We start from the raw sequence: 20180 nt of genomic DNA on the forward strand, positions 1-20180 counted from the left end.
ACATGATGGTGTCACTTACAGTTGTGTCTGCCCAATCACAAGTCTCAAATTACATATTCGAATTTCTATTGGATGAGAGGTATTTCTAGATGTCCAGTAAAGACCACACGATTTTAGAATAACGTGTAGCTCATCTGAAGTTTTAATGGTTTTCATATAATCAATAACATAATCTATTATTTTTTATGTACATATGATGGATGTACTTTACTAGTCGACTTTGTGTGAATCGTTGGAAGGAATACTGGACCGCAACATTTGGGATTTCTTCTCGTTAACCCACTATGCTAGTTTAGCTAGCAGCAGCTTGCTTCCTTGCTAATTTCATGGGTTGCCTGTGTTGGTGAGTCTCTAGCTGGCTAGCTAATCTTAGCTAATGCTAGCAAGGTTAGCTTCAATGTTGTACAGTCAGATAGCAAAGAATAATTTTGTGTTAGACCCGTTTCGAATATCACTCCCACACGTTTACTAGCTAGCTATTTTGACCATTTGTTTATGCTAGCTAGTTAGCCTTGCTGGCTAACTAGCTAACAAAAATCCAGATGCTGGAATTTGAGACAAATTACGGTAGCTTGCTAATATATGTTTATCTCTATATTTCTTACAAAAAAATGTATATGTGTAGTTAGCTATGATCTTTCATATTCTTATAGGATGTTGAAGTGGAAAAATATAATGTTATACAAAGCCAATACTGAAGTAGGTTAGCTAGCTTGCTAACCCAACTAACGTTAGCCGATATGATTATGCTTCCTTTGTTTTGAAAAGGACCATAATAATGTTTGTTTCATCTGCATGGATGCACCATCTACAGCATTCAGGTGAAGTCATGAGTGGGACCAGTTGTAAAGCGAACGGCGCCGTCTATCCGGCCTCGACAACTGTAATGACCACGGTGAAGAAGCCGAAGATGGAGCAGATTCAAGCCGACCATGAGTTGTTTCTACAGGCCTTTGAAAGTGAGTTTCATGACTTTTTACTTATAACAGGAAGTAACGATTTTAAGCCAGGTGGAAATCTTTGAAAATGACCAATTGAGTATAATTTGGATTTTGTTACTGTTGTCTACTTTTCTCACAACTAATATCAATGACACTGACTAATATGAGGCCTATCTCTGACTAAATATGATTACAAAGTGGGCCTGGAACCATAACATGCATAGGCTATATATCTGTGCAGCTCTGTAATACGTTACAGCTCTGTAAATACATTCATACCACAATTCTATTACATTCTTACTAAAATCAAAACAAATTGTTGAGCAGGCTATGATAATTGTTATGATGTATTTGCAGAACCAACTCAAATCTACAGATTTCTCCGCACAAGGAACCTGATTGCAGTAAGCAAATATTACATCCATAATATACATATATACAAAATGTACAGGTCCTTCAGAAAGTATTCAAACCCCTTGACTTTTTCCATATTTTATTGTGTTACAGCCTGAATTGGATTACATTTCGATTGTGTGTCACTGGTCTACATAAAATAACCCATAATGTCAAAGTGGAATTATGTTTTTAGAAATGTTAACAAAAAAATTCAAACAAAAAGCTGAAATCTCTTGAGTCAATAAGTATTTAACCCCATTGTTGTGGCAAGCCTAAAAAAACTTCAGGAGTAAAACTTTGCTTAACAGGTCAGATAATAAATTGCATGGAATAACTCTGTGTGCAATAGTGGTGTATAATGTGATTTTTGAATGACTACCCCACACATACAATTTTCTGTAACGTCCCTCGGTCGAGTAATGGATTTCAAGCACATATTCAACCACAAAGACCAGGAAGGTTTTTCAATGCCTCGCAACGAACGGCACCTATTGGTAGATGAATGAAAAACGAATAAAAAATCTGACATTGAATATCCCTTTGGGCATAGTGAAGTTAATAATTACACTTTGGATGGTGTATCAATACATTCAGTCACTACAAAGATACAGACATCCTTTCCAACTCCGGAGAGTAAGGAAACCGCTCAGGGATTTCACCATGAGGCCAATGGGGACTTTAAAACAGTTCCAGAGTTTAACCTCTTAGATGTAATGGCAAAACTTTTATTTCCACCTAAATAGACAAAAGGAACTGCTATTCATGTGTAATTACATGATTCTGACATGCCAAAACATGCTATATTTGGAAGACATCTGGGAGATTGAGGAAATGATCAGAAGATAGATAGGAGTTACATAGTTAGAATACACAAGATCAAGCACACACAAAATAAAAATTACATTATTTTGAAAGTAATCTTTCATTGACAAGCTATAAGTGAATTATTGAGGCCCAGAGCTGGAACAGTATCAGAAAAAAATGAGATTGATAGACCTAACAACTTGAAATGGGCAGATGTTTTAGTAAGTGGTGTTAGGTGTGGTCACAGGACATTTCCAAGTGTGGTCACAGAACATTTCCCTAAACTTCTTCAAAGTGGCAAATGTCTGTAAATTAGATAATTCCAGTGCTATTACATATTTGCAATCCCTTAATGCTATTCGTTCAATATAAAAACAATTTATACCATATCAACCTCACTCAAACATTGTGGTGGTGTTATGTGGTATCCAGGATACATTCAAGTGTCCTTTCAACCTCTCCAAATTGTCAGAATGTGGTAATTGCACTGTTTTTGCACACTGGGTGTGCCTAAAAGTTATTTTTCACTCTAAAAACGAAATTTCTACAACACCAACCTCTCTCAAACATTGTGGTGGTGTTGGGGGACATACAGGGGATATCCAAGTGTTTTTTTCGACCTCCCAAGTGCCTGAACGTTTAGCCTAGGCATGTCCAATGTATTGGACCCACATACAAGTGAACTGTTTACAAAAACAATATAAAAGCAACAGATATACATTCAAAAATACATAAAAATGTCTTATCACACATAAAGTTGGTTACACACAAAGTTGGTTACACACGTGTCCTTCACTAAAAACGGTGCAAAAATAGAAACAAGCTGAACTATTTACAAATTACATTAGTTTTCGTTTTACATCCCAGGTCTAGATGATTTAGATTTCACTTTCAGCATAGCTTGTGCATGTCGTGATAGTCTTTGAAGCAGTCCCTCTCTGCCAGGAAACAAAAAGCGAACTGGCATTTCAGACAGAAGATCTGGCATTTCACCCTTTTTCCTCCCAAGGTGTTTTGTGCAATACTTGCAGTTCTTCCTTTTGTCTTTTGGCATGTGTGTTGGATAGTGGCGCTCACCTTGAGTGGGGGGTCTTGTGACGGTTGTGAGGTTGCTTTGGGCCCCCAATTCAGCCATTTCCTACACCAGCTGCTCTCTGAAGGCCAACTGGGAGAGAGGGGTTTGACCTTTTTTGCTTTAGACATCTGCTTGTGGAGAATGAAAGCATTTACTGTAGCAATAAAAAAAAGTTTTATACCACTTCCTGGTCTTGTGGAGGACCTGGTAGGAGCCTGGTATTAGCCTGGTACTAGCCTATCAGAGCATCAGATAGGTCGACACCCCTCATGCTGGCACTGTAATCCTTCACAGAAACAGGAATGGGAACATTCTTCCTTTTTCACCCTCCTTGAGACATGGTTGTTATTGAATGCCTTATGCTGTGTGGTGAACATGGTTACTTCCCTAGTGTCCTTCCATTTCACAAAAAGCAGCTTGTTATTTCTGATCCAACGTATGGTCCCCCTCTCCGCTGTCTTTGTCATGTCGTTTACCTTGGTCTTGGGGAAATCGATTCTGTTAGGACGAATACTGCCACAAGCCCCTATTTTCTTTTTCAAGAGGTCTATGAAAAGTGGATGTAGACCCATCAGACGGGGTGATTGACATAGCAGTGGGAGGGTGCTTGCTGGGCAGGGGTGGCTCCCAAACGTCATCATCTAAATCATCTGTATCTTCCACTCTGTGGTAAATAAAATAAAGAGATATATTTATAAATCAGTAACACTTTGGAGACAAAGGCAGAGGTGAGAACCACAAATAAGCAATGGCCATGAGAGTTTAGTGGCCTTTCCAAAGTTACAAGGATGAAACTTAGAACAGCAAACAGTGAACTAATATGAAACAGACCATAACAAAATGAAACATTTTGACTCTCGGGGCTAGTGATCAATAATGGTAGGTCACAGGGGCGGCAGGTAGCCTAGTGGTTAGAGCGTTGGGCCAGTAACCAAAAGGTTGCTAGATTGAATCCCCAAGCTGACAAGGTAAAAATCTGTCGTTCTGCTCCTGAACAAGGCAGTTAACCCACTGTTCCTAGGCCGTCATTGTAAATAAGAATTTGTTCTTATCTGACTTGTCTAGTTAAATAAAGGTTAAATAAAAAAAAAACGGCTTCCAGGTGTGTATAGACGTATTCCGTGTTTATTATGTTTATGCTTCACAACGCTAACTGGAATGGAGGTAGCAGCCATCTTGAAATGAGGTCATTGGCTTGGCCTGCCCTTATACATTCGTATGCCCATATATGGTAATAAGCAATACCAACGATTTTAAGGCACAGGTCAATAGCCAAGATACTCGGCTTTCCGCAGACACCCAGCTTTTGCAGATAGGGGCTACCGTTCTCATACCAGACTGAATTGAATAAAACAAATCTAATATACTTACCCAGAGAGACTCATAGTTGTAATTGCTGTGATTGTAACTTGTATTGACTCAAGGGGTTGAATACTTATCTATTCCAAATATATTAGTGTTTTATTTTCCATAAATGTGATAATTTTTTATGAATTTTTCTTCCACTCTGACATTATAGTATTTTGTTTAGATCGTTGACAAAAAATTAAATCCATTTCAAACCCATTTTGTAACACAACAAAATGTGGAAAAAGTCAAGGGGTGTGAATACTTTCTGAAGGCACTGTGTATATATAACAATAGATATATACATGTAATTTTCTTTTCTTTCTCATTTTCACAATGTCTGGTATATTAATGATTTACCTCCAAATGCTTCCATTTTAGCCTATATTCTTGCACAGGACTCTTACCTTCATGACCCACAGAAACACTCGAACAAATGCCAAAAGGTAACATATTGTTCTCTGATTGATCTGAAAGGGATCAGATTATTTTTATGTGGTAGACATTAAGACATTAATCAGAGATGGTATAAAGTAGAACCTCAAAGATAAGAACCTCAAACTAACAGACTGGACGGTAACCAAACGGTTAATATCAAACCGGGGCATGTATTAAATGCAAAAACCAACTTATGTAGGCTACACACAAGCGTAAACCTTGCTTACACGTGTAAATACGCTATCTATATTTTCTATAAAGGTAGACGCGGTTATCAAGATGATTTCAAAGTTACGGACGGCCATTTTATGGACCTCCATTCCCGACGTGTTCATATCTTTGAGGTCCTACTGTACATTTTTTTTTTTTTTATCTCATCAAAGTTAAAGCCACTTCTAAGGTCTTAAGTTGTGCTGTGCTTGAACTTGTGTGCTCAGGAAAACGTTCAAGGTGGATGACATGCTGCTCAGAGTTGAGAAGATGAAGGGAGAGCAGGAATCTCACAGGTAAGAGTTAGGAGACGTAACATATTATAAGACGTATTATAAGTTTTAATGGTTCGTACATGCTTATAATAAGTTATAAACTATAACTATATGACTCAATACTTTTTCTTTTAAATGTCTTTTATTTGAGGTGTTTTCACTTTATTTAGACAGTAAAGTAATCAGAGGTGGAGACTGGCTAGTAGGAGAGAAACAGTGGGAAGGGTGGGGAGCCTTATGTGACTTGTGCCTGGGAGTGTTACCACAGCTCTGCATCTTTTCTGACTGTATTACTGCTGTTTCTTCTAGCTTGTCCTCGCACCTGCAGCTTACCTTCACTGGATTCTTCCATAAGGATGGTATGCCCATCAATACTCTCCTGTTTTGCACCATGTTCAAATGCAATGTATTTGTATGCCTTATACCAATGTGTTAGGGTGATATTTGTACAAAAACGAAAGACAAAGGATGAAACATAAGACACTTTTTTTTCTCACTTTCTCCCTCTCACAGAAAAGCCATCTCAGAATTCAGAAAACGAACAAAGCTCGGTTTCTCTAGAGGTGCTACTTGTCAAAGTCTGCCATAAAAAACGAAAGGTAAAAACAAGGCTTTGTTTCTCTCTCACATTGTCTCAATCAAGTGAAATTGTTTATGAACCAAACTCCTAACTCACCTCCTAGCTAAAATCCTAACTTTTGTCCTTTTAACATCGTTTTCCATAGGATGTCAGCTGCCCGGTGAAGCAAGTGCCTACAGGTAAAAAGCAAGTGCCTTTAAATCCTGACTGCAGCAAACAAACCAAGCCCGGTTCCCTGCCCTCCCTGCTGGTGTCCAGTAACGAGTTTGAGCCCAGCAACAGCCACATGGTCAAGTCCTACTCGCTCCTGTTCAGGGTCTTACGCACCGGGAGGAGGGACATGAACGGCCTTGTGAACGGCGAGGCCAACGAGAACATAGGCAAGTAGTTGCAAAAACACCCTCAGGGATGTTGGATGACTCACTAAAATTGAATGTCTGTGTTTGTTTGGAGAGAGAACAGATTAGTTGTAGGGAGACTACCTCATGAAGGTAGTTGAGAGAATGCCAAGAGTGTGCAAAGCTGTCATCAAGGCAACGGGTGGCTACTTTTAAGAATATAAAATATATCTTGATTTGTTTAACACTTTTCTGGTTACTATATGATTACATGTGTTATTTCATAGTTTTGATGTCTTCACTATTATTCTACAATGTAGAAATTAGTAAAAATGATGAAAAACCCTTGAATGAGTAGGTGTCCAAACTTTTAACTGGTACTGTATATATAATATGGCAACCATTTTGTTTTGATGACGTGGCATTATATTCATGAGGCAAATGTCTAATTTTTGTTTGTTTGGTGTCTTTGCATGTTTAGATGTAACAGAGGTGCCCAGCAGAAAGAAGAGAAGCTCCGCCCACAGAGAAGACGGAGAGACCACAGAGACCTTTGTTGCACAGATGACCGTCTTTGACAAGAACAGGTAAACAGCATACCATATATGGCAAAATGGTAGTCATTTATCCCCAGGTGGCAACTGTCATTACCAAGTTGCTGCTGCACTTTGACCTCAAGGATATTTAGCCACCTGTCAGTGGCTTTTTAAGGTGCTATAATATCTGAGCCCTATTTCTGAATTGAAACCACAACCACATATATTCTATAACTGTTCACACTCAATGTTAAATGCATTACTCAGAGCGTCTAGTTAATAAGGGACCTCTGTCACGTGCAGGAGATTACAGCTGCTGGATGGGGAATATGAAGTGTCCATGCAAGGGATGGAGGACTGCCCCGTCAGCAAGAAACGAGCCACATGGGAAACCATTCTGGATGGGAAGGTGAGTGTGCCAAAGGCATGTGTGTGTGCCAACCTAGCAGGCTTTGGTTTCAGACCAGCACTAAAAATGCCTGGTTTAATTACACTAATCAGTCTTGACAAGCAGTTGATTAATTGAATCAGGTGTTGCTGTGCAGAGCTGAACCAGGTGTTGTGCTGAGCTGAAACAACAGCTTGCCCAATCAGTAGCTCTCCAGCACCAGGGTTGGGGATGACAACTAAACTATCAGTAGGACACTCCACATCGAAATGTGTGTATGATGGTACTGAGACAATGTTTCCGGCTCTGCTCCCACAGAGGCTGCCACCGTTCGAGACGTTCTCTCAGGGACCCACGCTGCAGTTCACTCTGCGCTGGACAGGCGACGCCAGCGACAAGTCCACAGCCCCCGTGGCCAAGCCCCTTGCCACACGCAACTCTGACGGCTCCAGCCCCATGGAGAGCAGGCCCAGCACACTCAAATCTGCCCCCCTGGGTAAGAGACACAACACACTCAATAGCAACTTGCTTGGCTTTTACCCAAAAGGAACAACACATTTTAACCTCCCATTTAGATACACTTACAACAATTTCAGTATACTGTTCTCTTGCCTTGACGTGACTCTAAATGTGTGTAGCTAAGGCTGGGTTTACACAAGCAGCCCAATTCTGATCGTTTTTTCATTCTTTGGGGTTTTGACCAATCAGATCAGCTCTGAAAAATATCTGACGAAAAAAGATCTGATGTGATTGGTCAAATGGCCAATTAGTGAAGGGAAAAAATCTGAATTGGGCTGCCTGTGTAAACACAGCCTTGGTCACCATCTAACCAATACTAGAGCCAAAAATATACTATGACTTTAACTGTATAATAAAATTGACCAGACCGACATGCAGCTGCATCACTAGCACCACGGTGTCCCTAAAAATGGTTTGTGCTATGTAATAATCTGTCTCCTTCATCTGTCCTTCCCCTCCCTGTTGTAGCTGTGAAGGCCTCTGTCAGCACAGACATCCAGATGAAAAAAGAACAGATCCTGTGTGAACCCAGGCAGAAACTGCGTATATTTTACCAGGTCTGTTTGTGCACCAATATGAAATGTTTCACAGCGCTTTACATAGTAAGGGGGAAACTCGCCTCATCCATCACTAATGTGTAGCACACGCCTGGTTATGATTATCATGATACATCTCTAGGTACAGGGGAAGAGTAGCGTAATATACTTAAATGTAAAACAAAATCTTGTTTGAACATCACTCAGAATGGTTCACTTATTAATAAACCAGTAATGGACTTCCATCTTTTTGTCCCATGGCAGTTCCTGTACAACAACAACACGCGGCAGCAGACAGAGGCTAGAGACGACCTCCACTGTCCCTGGTGCACTCTGAACTGTAGGAAGCTTTACAGCCTGCTGAAACACCTCAAACAGTCCCACAGCCGCTTCATTTTCAATTACGTGGTGAGAGACTAGGGCTTTGTGTGTATACAGGATTCCTATGTTTGAACGTTTTCCTATTTCAGCACGCTTATAGGGAAGGACATTCAACAAGTGCAGCACTTACACAAATGACTGATGATTAGCTGAGTGAATTTGATGATAAAAAAAATTGTGGGGGCTGTTTTGTTAGACTTCAGTGTGGCTTTTGACATTATCGATCATAGTTGGCTGCTGGAAAAACGTGTTATGGCTTTACACCTCCTGCTATACTGTGGATAAAGAGTTACCTGTCTAACAGAAAGAACACAGAGGTGTTCTTTAATGGAAGCCTCTCCAACATAATCCAGGTAGAATCAGGAATTCCCCAGGGCAGCTGTCTAGCCCCTTACCTTTTTCAATCTTTGAGTAAAGCCAGTGTATCTATGTATGCGGATAACTCAACACTATACACGTCAGCTACTACAGCAACTGAAATGACTATAACACTTAACAAAGAGCTGCAGTTAGATTCAGAATGGGTGGCAAGGATTAAGCTTGTCCTAAATATTTCAAAAACTAAAAGCATTGTATTTGGGACATCATTCACTAAACCTCAACTAAATCTTGTAATCTGGATAATTGAGGTGACTAAACTGCTTGGAGTAACCCTGGATTGTCATGGTCAAAACATATTGATACAACAGTAGCTAAAATGGGGAGAAGTCTGTCCATGATAAAGCGCTGCTCTACCTTCTTAACAGCATTATCACAAAGAGGGAAAATTGCATTTGGCTCAGAACAGGGCAGCACAGCTGGTCCTTGGATGTACACAGAGAGCAAATCGTAATAATATGCATGTCAATCTCTCCTGGCTCAAAGTGGAGGAGAGATTGACTTCATCACTACTTGTATTTATGAGAGGTATTGACATGTTGAACACACCGAGCTGTCGGTCTTAACTACTGGCACACAGCTCAGACACCCATGCATACCCCACAAGACATGCCACAAGAGGTCTCTTCACGGTCCCCAAGACCAGAACAGACTATGGGAGGTGCACAGTACTACATAGAGCAATTCTGTAATAAATGTGTTGTAATGTTTTTACAATAGTATAACTGCCTTAATTTTGCTGGACCCCAGCAGCTAATGGGGATCCATAATAAATACAAATACTATTAACCTATGCTAATTTGGTCTTTTGATTAACCCTATACAGGTAAAAAAATAAAAATAAACAGTTAAGAACAAGAGATTTTAAAGCCATCTACTACCAAGTACCTGGCATGCTATATGTTGATTATTTGAGTTTGATAAATATTTAATTGAATTGATGTCCCTCTGTGTCTCCAGCCTCACCCTAAAGGTGCTCGGATAGACGTGTCCATCAATGAGTGCTACGACGGCTCCTACGTGGGCAACCCCCAGGACATCCACAGCCAGCCCGGCTTCGCTTTCAGCCGCAACGGCCCCGTCAAGAGGACTGCTGTGACACACGTACTGGTGTGCAGGTAAAGAAGGCGTCTCCTGTCTCCACTTTCATCTCACTGGCTCTCACCCTCAGTCAACCCGTAGCAAGGATTGCATGTCAGAGTCAAAGCACTGAAATAAAAAGATGAACTTGGCTATGGTCAGCCTCCTGGGTAATCATGTGAAAGGATTTTAGTTTTGTATTTGCTGTATGCTTAAAAAGTAAAACTGCTGTTTTGATTGGCTAACGTATTTCATATATCCTCACTTGGATGGTACCATCACAGCCGTAGGGCTAGCTGAAAATGTGTACACGTGTACTATTTGTCCACTAGCTTGCCTGCGTGTGTGTACCTAACAACAGCCTCTGACCCCTAATGCATTGCTCCTGTCTTGTAGGCCCAAGCGGACGAAGCCCAGCCTGTCAGAGTTCCTGGAGTCTGAGGATGGGGAGCTGGAGCAGCAGAGGACCTACGTGAGCGGACACAACCGCCTGTACTTCCACAGTGACAGCTGCATGCCCCTCAGACCCCAGGAGATGGACGTGGACAGCGAGGACGAGAGAGACCCTGAGTGGCTGAGAGAGAAGACCGCCACGGTCAGTCCCTCTGCTCACACTGTTACTCAGACCGAGATTATGTACAATGGAGTAGAACACAAGAGAATATTTAAAAAAAAAACATAACAATGACTGCCTGATGTTTATACAGAATGGCCCATATCTTAACTTGAGATAGATACATGTCAAAAGAGTATCCCATTGATGTCAATGTATGAAATTCGAGCATCTCAAGATAGGATTACACCCTATATGAATCCAACAGAAATGAGTGTCGGCTTGAACTACAGCTGGGCTTTGCTTCCCTTATACTAAAATGTACCTTCTGGTTGTGTTGGTAGATTTTGGTCTTCGCGTTGACTAATTCATGAGTTTTCCACCCACAGCAACTGGAGGAGTTCACAGACGTCAACGAGGGCGAGAAGGAGGTGATGAAGCTGTGGAACCTGCACGTCATGAAGCATGGGTATGTACCTAAAAGCTGTGGGTATGTATCTCTAATCACTAGCCTCTTACGGCACTATAGTAGATATCTTAGAAATACACATACAGCCACATCACCTTGAAGAGCTTACCTCTTAACATGTGCTATAGATGATGTCTAAGTAAGGATAAAAACAGTCATCCTTATGTTACTGTAATTTAGAAATCCACATAAAGCCATGACACTTTGAGAGTTTACATCTAACATGTGATACAAATAAAGTAGGATAATGTATTTAAAAAGTTGTCCTTAATCTGACTCATTCTCTCTAGTAAATCAGTATTCTAACCTCATTTCCTCCCGTTGTGTTCTGTTTCCTGTCCGTATCTAGCTTCATAGCCGACAACCAGATGAACCAGGCCAGCATGCAGTTCGTGGAGAAGTGCGGCGCCTACATCGCCCGCCGCAACCTCTGCCGCAACTTTCTGCTGCACCTGGTCAGCATGCACGACTTCAACCTGGTCTCCGTGGCCACCATCGACCGCGCCATGTCCCGCCTCCGCCACATCCAGGAGGAGCTGCCCGACGCCGGGGCGGACGACCAGGCTGACCGGGCCCTCATGGAGGGCGCCTGCAATGGCACCGCAATCGCCTGCAGCTCTGGCGGGGGTGGTGGGACCAAGCACGGCAAGAGGACAAAAAGCTCTGTGACTGACTGATGAACTGATGGCATTTGGTGGCAGCAGTCGATCCGACCCATTCATTTTCATTTTTATAACTGTCACCCTTGGTGCTTAGCTAGGTGGGACGAAGACGTCAATGGCGGATTGTCTTGAATTGACTCAAGACATACAAATATAGCTACACACACAACACAACACAGGCATATGAAGACTCACTATAATGTGAGGTTTTACCAAGTCATTATGCACCGTAGCCAGGTTAGTGATTCTTGGTGGTTTCGGGGGTGTGAAGAAACTGGGGGAATCACTTGAAAGGTATTGTAATCATGGTTTGACTGCCTTTGTTATCACATTGTAATCAGAAACTGTATTGAGTGGATATACAGTAAGTCATGCATATTGGTAACATTGTCACTCCTGATGATCTGTACCCCATAACCCTGTCTGTTTGGCTCTAATGGTCCTTTTAGTTGACTATTGTTTTAGCACTTGGTAATAATTTGTATTAGTGAATTGTTTTAAACTTGAGTTGAATTACCATTTTTATTTTATTCTGCGCAACTGCATCAATTGTCAGATTCACCCCGTCTGTCTTGAATCCCCTGAAACCTTATCAGGATTTTATTTGTTTTGATGTATGTTGTTTCTCATGTTTCTGTTGATACTATCTTGAGTAATGGAGGATCAGTGGACTCTGATATTTTCCACACGACCGGATGCTACTCTCTGCATCCATAGCTTGAGGATATTAAGCCAAGATGAACCACAAACTGCCAGCACACTCATCCTTTTATGTAGACTGCTTAGCTCTTCTACAGGAGTGTGTTCACTAGGAACCCAGCGGAAGCAAACAGGACAAAACGGGGAGGGACCTACCTGCATTTGTCCAATAGGAAAATCTTGTTTTTGTTGCAAAAAAGTTTTCTGTTGTGAAATGTTTTGCCACGGTTTGCTACTATGTGCACTAATGAATACACCCCAGATAACAGAACTACAACCTATGGACGTTTTATGACATGCTGGAACCTGTATTATGGTTAACTAGGCTTGAGGGATATTGGGAACTCAAGCTGTTTTTGATGTCCATTTATGTTCATAAACGGGTGAGATGGGAAGTGTTGGACAACACTCCTTACAGACACTTTGTATACATTGTAATAATGTCAATATCTAGCTATATCCCATTGTGAACTTGATTATCACTGATTATGGACATGTAGGATTTTTCTTCAAAGGCAATATGCTGTTTGTTCATTGGAAATGGGTCCTAGTTGATACATGTCTATCCTACTATTAGGCTCTGTTTAAATGCCAAAGGGGGGTGATTTTCAGTAAGTTTCTCAGTTCTGTGTACATTTTTTTTGCTGCATCATTTCAAAACTTTAAATGACAAGCGGTGTATAAGCCTTAGCTGTGTTTTTGTGTTGTGTGAGTGCACAAATTGAACAAAAGCAGTAGTTTTGGTGCTTCATTGAACACCTTTTCCCTCAACTCCATGGACCAGTCTTTTACTTCCTTGTACCTTTATGCACGTTTTTGATCGGCTGGATATAAGGGTAGAAAACAATCAATTCACCATATTGTCAAACCACCGTTGGAAGTCGTGAACTATGTTATAAACTTTGGAAATGGGGATTTTATATTTAAAATAAAATACATTTGACCTTGTCAGTTTTCTTTATTCAACTGATATCAACATTCATGAAAAATATTGAATATTTGAATATGTTCAGAAAATGTAGGTTAGCCTACTACCAAAGATTTTGTAATTAGCATAAAAACCTTTTTATAGAATTTGTGCAACTACAGTGCATAGGGGTGGGACCAAATATTCGTAACGTGGTACTCAAATTACTGTCTGATTGGTTGATCTGGGTTTGGCGCGTCTATTTGAACATACGGAAGCGGTAAGTTACACAACATCTAAACAGTTGGCTGCGTGTGCTGAGTTTTGTTTAGGGAAAAGCTAAATTATGAAATTAGCTTGAACGTAAACGTGTTTTGCGTGTTTAAAGTAACTTTCTGGGTAGGCTATCATTGACTTGTTCAGAAGATCATATCAGAAAGTAAAGTTTGCTAACTAGCTAAGTCTACATTGTTACAATGTGTCAACGGTTGTGAAAGTACTACTTTATAGGTAACTATATTGCAGTACCTGCTACAATCTGGCACTACGAAGACAGAAGTGAAAGTAACTTTAATTTTGTATTCCCATTATATTGAATGATATGAATGCCCTATTGATGTGATGACCATAATGGTGACGTCTTCAGAAAGGAATTTGATACAGAAATATTTGTATTATTATTTTTATTTAACCTTTAGTTAACTAGGTAAGAAAGATGTGGTTATCGCCCCTACTTGGCCATGGAGAAGAAGACTGGGTGCCCAAAATCCATTGACATAAAGTACTTCAGTATAACCCCACAACCTCTTGGGAGGAAGAGCCTAATTTCTGAGCAGGTGAAAGAAACCTAAGATGGTGCCTTGTCATATTGGGGGGGGGGGGTCTTATGATGAGGTGCCTCTCTGTGTCATGGTCAACCAGTAGGCTGCACAGACTCAAGCAGAACAGATACCCCAAAGCAAGAACAAGCCTCATCAAGGATAGCCCCTGCTCAGAAACCTCCTAATAATGTTATAGTGATTTCAGAGTCAAGCTGCTCCAGTGCTGACACAGCATTCAGGAGCAGGGCAGTGATGGGGTCTGTGGACCTGGCTCAAGTCACTGGCCAATGTCATAGAGCAGGAGTTGGAATCACGTCTGGCCAGAATGAAATAGTAAGTACCCTCACAATTCGAGCAGCAGTGCAGTCTGCCTCTGGGACAACCAGGGTCTCGGATGAGAAAGTGGCATCCATTTTCACCAGGAAACGGGACACTAATAAGGCCCGTAGTCCCCAACACTCACAGAGACGGATTTTGAATTGGTGGTCCAGCTCAACACTTAAACACAACCAGACTGAGAGGAAGGGGTCAATTACCTCTGGCTGGAGAGATAAGTTGTCAGGGTCTGTCCGCAAGGGGTCTCTTGAAGAGGTCAAAGTGTCTAACCCACTGTTCCCAGTCTTCACTATGCTGCTGAAGAAATACAAAGGTAAAATTCTGGAGTTGGAAAGTCCAGGTAAGATTGAGAGACTATAGTTAACTCTATTCTATCTGTGTCATGTTTTTATTGTCATGTATACAGTCTGTGGTGCCATATTCTAGTATCAGATTCAGTCTTATTGGTCGCCTTTTCTTTCAGAGACAGAGATAGGCGCTACATCTCCTTGCTCTGTAGGAGAAGAGGAAACGTCAGAATGAGAGGGAGGACCCTAAAACAGTACGCAAGCACCAAATGTCTAGCCCGGGGTTAGAGGAGACCCGCTTTACTGGGTATAGTCCCTCTTTAGAACACTAAGTCAGGGGTCTCTTATCCCCTCTTCCAGGGGTCAGCCTAGAAGAAGCAGGCTGAGCCGAACACAAAGACTCAGGCAGCAACAGCGGGACAGTCAAGGTCTGGGGATAGGTCATGAACTGACCCCTAACCCACCAAACCAACCAGAATCTCCTCAGAAGTTCTATCCTGCCCAACCACAGCGATGTCTTAGGAGAGGTGATGATTCCTAATACAGATTGTTGTTGAAACTACAATGTATTTACTTTTCTTTGTCCAATTTTGTATGTCCTAACTATGTATGCCCCAGACCACTAGAATACAGAGGTGTTTTAGCTCTGTCATTGATTGGGATCTGCCATTGGTCTTTAAGATATGTACCTTTATTTTTCTGTTGTGAAGTTCACAACATTGAGGATTTGCTGTGGACAGAGAAGTACCGCCCTCAGCACTCCAGTGAGGTAAGAAAAGAGTGAAAAAGGAAACTAGAGGAAAATGCCAACAGCAATGGTAAAAATAACAACTTTTAGATGTTATGAATTGATGGGGGAAAATGTGTAAAATAAAACCACCTACTGTATTATAAAAATCAAAAAAACATCACTGACGATGAATCTCCCATGAATAACATTGATTGTAGTGTTGACCTCCGGTTTGGCTGTGCAGACTCGTGGAACTGTGGCGATTTCCGGGGAAAGGCTAGAGTGGAGGAGGAAGATCTGTGTAGCACCATGCTGATCACAGGACCTCCAGGGATGGGCAAGACTGCCTTAGTATACGCCTGCGCTCAGGAGCTGGGCTTCAAGGTCAGTGTGAGACTACTTAGAAGATGTGCAGTCCCGTTCACGTGTAACCTTTATTTAACTAGGCAAGTCAGTTAAGAACAAATTGTTATTTACAATGACGGCCTACACCGGCCAATTGTGCACCGCCCTATGGGATTCCCAATCACAGGCGGTTGTGATACAGCTGGATTTGAACCAGGGTGTCTGTAGTGACATGTCTAACACTGAGATACAGTGCCTTAGACCGCTGCGCCACTCGGGAGCCCAAATATGACCTGCTGATTGGTGTTAGAATATGGAACAAAGACATTCCTCTATTTTTAACTTTTAAATGACAGTTTGTGGGTAATTGGATAAGATGGGTAAAGCAGAGAACCAGGAGAGGCTGGCTCATGTTCATTCAGTCATATGATTCACCAAAATAGGTTAGCTTTCATACGGGTGTATGCAATCATCTTCTAACCTTCGGGTGCAGTATGACTAGTCAGTGTTAATATATGTAAGATGGCTGTCTTGACTGCTCATTTCCTTGGCCTCTCCAGGTGTTCGAAGTGAACGCCTCCTCGCAGCGCAGCGGTCGCCACGTCCTGACTCAACTGAAAGAGGCCACCCAATCTCACCTGGTGGAGATCAAACCATCTCATCTCAGTAGCTACAACAACACCTCAACTAAATCTGACACAGTAGCTGGTAAGCACACCCCGCTACCGAAAAGTACTTTATGCAGTCTAAACATAACCATCTACTGAAAATCACTTATTTAAAGTGACGGGAACTATTTTGTATATTGTTTGTCCAATGGAGAATGTGGGTTAAATCTATTTTATGCTCTCGTCACACAGATAAAGTGGCCTCTCCCAGAAAGGTTTTCTCATCCTCTAGGAAGGGGCCTCAGCTCCCTCATAGCTCCCATCATAAGAGAGGTGGCAGTGCAGCCTCCATGATGCTGGCTAACTTCTTCAAGAAGAAGAGTAAACCAGAGATCACAAACTTAAACGGCCCTTTGTTATCTACAAAATAGGATGAGCACCTACCAAACAGTTAAGAAACACAGGAAACACCTTGCAAGTTTAGTTAACCACACATAGGCATGTGTGGATCTTAGGAGGCTGGTGGGAGGAGCCATAGGAGTACGGGCTCATTGTAACAGCTGGAATGGAATTAATGCAACGGAGCCGAACGTGTGGTTTCCATATGTTTGATGTGCTTGATACCGTTCCATTTATTCCATCAATTACAATGAGCCTGTCCTCCTATAGCTCATCCCACCAGCCTCCTCTGGTGTGGCTACGGTTAGTCTTTTTGTTTAATCGTTGATATTATTTCCTACAGTTTTTGTCTCAAGACCGTGACTGTGAAGAGGGCAGATATTATTAACCCTATGTTGGTCAGTCAACTGTCACCAGACATTGAAGAGCCACCAACAAGGTAGCCGGAGTAAAAGGATGTCCACATCACTCATTCTATTTGAAGAGGTAAACCACACAGCAGTCAGTCGTTTTATTTTGGTTGTATAGCAGTTCCAGGTTGCAGACTAGACATTTTAATGAAGTGACCAAGCTGCACCTGCTCTCTGGCAGGTTGATGTGGGATGATGATGATGTGGGATTCCTCACAGCAATCAAGACCTTCATGACGACAACCAAGAGACCAGTGATACTGACCACTAGTGGTGTGTGTGTATATACTGTATACTGAAAAATAGGAATTCAATCTGTATTGAAAAATTATGTGGAAGTCATAACACGAAAACTGTCTTCAGATCCCTCCTTCAAGGCAAAGTTTGACGGCGACTTTGAAGCGATCCTTTTTAAAAACCCCTTCAGTAGTAAGTCAATCATCTTGGCACCATTGCATCCCCTCAGCTAATGTGCATGATATGATATGAAGCTGCTACTCCATTTTGTTTCTGTCTGTGTCGTGCACCCTCCCAGGTGAATGTTTGCAGTTATCTGCAGCTGCTGTGCCTGGCTGAGAACGTCAGGATGGATGCTGGGGACATCACCTCTCTGGTGAGCCTGAACCAGCTACACATCAGACGTACCCTACTGCAGCTCTGGATCTGCAGTGGAGGAGGACAAGCATCTCAGAGGGCAAGGCCACTGAAGGACCCTGCAGTTGGTGTGTATGGAAGTGAGTGATGACAAACTATTAACTGACTAACTTCAATGGCTAGGTGTGTTAGTATATCACATGTATTGTGACCCCTTAGCTTTCTTGGTCCCTGTCTAAAAGAGTTTGTCAAGTCTTACATTTGAATCACTTGATTGTTTTGGTGAACCCTAGCTCTGGATGTTGCTGCAGTGGAAGATATTGCAGTGGGTGAAAATACTTCTCCCCGCCATCCTCCCTGTGACATGGGCTGCACTCCGAGCATGCTGGGGCTCCTGAACTCTGGCCCCAGCCATGACCTGCAGACCAGTCTAAAGGCACGTCACCTCAGAGGCCCTGTGAACTTGAACTAGATGAACATCCATTGCTTTTATTCGGGTAATAACATTGAATGACTGTCTGACTGTATGACTTGCCTTTCTCTTTGATTCCTCAGTGCCAGTCCTGGGCTAAACCAGACATCATCAAGCTGATGGAGATCCTTACTGAGAGCTGGAGGAGAGGTGTAGCGTGTAGCTTTGCTCTACTCGAACCTGGAGCTCCTCCTTCCCCTACCAGTCAGGACCCAGCCCAGTCCTCTCCTCACCCCAAAGAAAGTGACTCGCCCTAGGCTTCAGAGTGAGCCAACACCCCCTGACATCCACCACCCTCAGATCCCACTGATCCTGGATCAGACCAGTCCAGTTAAGGTGTCCTCCGGGTCCAGGCTGAGGAGAAAGAAATGTCTGGCAACATCTGATTCCAGATCAGCTCACAGAATGTTAGTAAAGCCTTACAGAGCCTCACCGTCTCTGAGGAGGGCTCATCCAAGTGTATCAAATATTACTGAGACTGTTAATGACAAACTTCAAACTGAGAAGGCGGCAGATGGCTTGGTGTGCCACTGCTTAGATGCAATAACGGACTTTATGGACCTCATGACCTCTTGATACCTCTCTACCGAGTGAGTCTCCACATAAGGCTGGCCCATGCAGACCAGGGGCTTTTCTCTGGACAGGGGCGGAGGTTAAAGATGGACTGCTAGATGAGATGAGAGAGGAGGATGGGGGCTGTAGGTGGTGGTGTGAGAGGACATTTGAGATCCAGGCTGCAGTAGAGGGCCTGGGCTTCCAGAGGTGGCTGGCCAGGGTGTCAGGGATGGGCTGGATCCCAGAGGCTGGATGGGGAGGGTGATGGAGAAACTCACCCTCCCTGTTGCCCCACCCAGACGGGGTTTCAACGTCAGTCAGACCACTTCCTGTGATCCTAGGTGAGTGCAGTTTCCTGAGTGTTCTGTTATTTTTTTTCACTGTAAGAAATGCATTGGTGGCTCAGTCCTCTAAATTACCATACATGCTTATGTGAAGTTAGCACTCACGTTTGTAATGCTGTTAGAATTTGGTTCAAACGGTTAGTCAGAAATGAGCATTATTGCAAACAAAACCTTCTGGTGGTATCTGAACAGCAGTTCGTCTTCCAGCATGGTCGACAGGAGATATGACGTCATCAGAACCGTCCTCTCAAGCCGAGCCTTCTGCACCTTGGGAAACAAGCAAGCTGTTGCCGTGGACTACCTGCCTGTCCTCCGCAGCATGTGCCAATCAGAGAGAACTCAGGAGCAGGGCCAAGGCAGGTGAGTCAATACACTGCATGAGAGCACCTTATTCATTTCTACTAAGAGAAAACAGTTATAATTTAAGAGATTGCTCAGATGACTTAAAGACCGATTTGTTGTATGAATGCTCTTTCTCCTAGGTTTCTGCATTACCTCAGCAGTATTCACCTGGGCCTCCCTAAGGCCACAGACTCCTTGCAGATGATTTCCCATGACCATTTAAGTCAGCAAGATCTGCAACAGTTCTGGCTCTACACTGCATTACAGGGAGGTTAATGCTATCATCTCCCTATGTTAATGGCTTGTGATTTAGTGAATGTAGCCCATATGGGTGTTCATGATAAAGTTTGCTGTACATTCATTCATGCTTATTACATTGAGTGAGAAGTTTCTAATGTATGCATTCAAAATGTATAACTGAAATA

At 42.3% G+C, this 20180-nt stretch overlaps 1 protein-coding gene across 2 annotated transcripts; it reads left to right on the top strand.

Annotated features, from left to right (window-relative positions):
• The first annotated feature begins 64 nt into the window (after positions 1 to 64).
• On the top strand, positions 65 to 13553 carry LOC106587302 (polycomb protein suz12-B). 2 transcript variants are annotated; one of them, XM_014175573.3, is made up of 17 exons: positions 65 to 343; positions 815 to 959; positions 1299 to 1345; positions 4945 to 5009; positions 5439 to 5507; positions 5796 to 5845; positions 6000 to 6085; positions 6212 to 6446; positions 6886 to 6991; positions 7244 to 7349; positions 7647 to 7824; positions 8316 to 8404; positions 8648 to 8791; positions 10103 to 10260; positions 10619 to 10817; positions 11165 to 11265; positions 11594 to 13553. In XM_014175573.3, the coding sequence occupies exons 2-17, from the start codon at positions 830 to 832 to the stop codon at positions 11919 to 11921; spliced, it is 2091 nt and encodes a 696-aa protein (XP_014031048.1). In that variant the 5' UTR covers positions 65 to 343; positions 815 to 829; the 3' UTR covers positions 11922 to 13553. The 2 variants fall into 2 exon arrangements, with proteins under 2 accessions (XP_014031048.1, XP_014031039.1); XM_014175564.1 differs by lacking the exon at positions 65 to 343 and having other exon boundaries at positions 800 to 959; positions 11165 to 11244.
• Positions 13554 to 20180: the final 6627 nt, after the last annotated feature.

This window comes from Salmo salar, chromosome 02 (assembly GCF_965601325.2).
Source record: "Salmo salar chromosome 02, fSalSal1, whole genome shotgun sequence".
Classification (NCBI taxonomy): Eukaryota; Metazoa; Chordata; class Actinopteri; order Salmoniformes; family Salmonidae; genus Salmo; species Salmo salar.

Bases quoted from the DNA above. Each gene is read 5' to 3' on its own strand.
- LOC106587302 (XM_014175564.1), top strand. From the start codon at position 800: ATGCACCATCTACAGCATTCAGGTGAAGTCATGAGTGGGACCAGTTGT. The intron at 960-1,298 runs GTGAGTTTCATG...ATGTATTTGCAG, and splicing joins GTTTCTACAGGCCTTTGAAA to AACCAACTCAAATCTACAGA. The intron at 8,405-8,647 runs GTCTGTTTGTGC...GTCCCATGGCAG, and splicing joins AACTGCGTATATTTTACCAG to TTCCTGTACAACAACAACAC.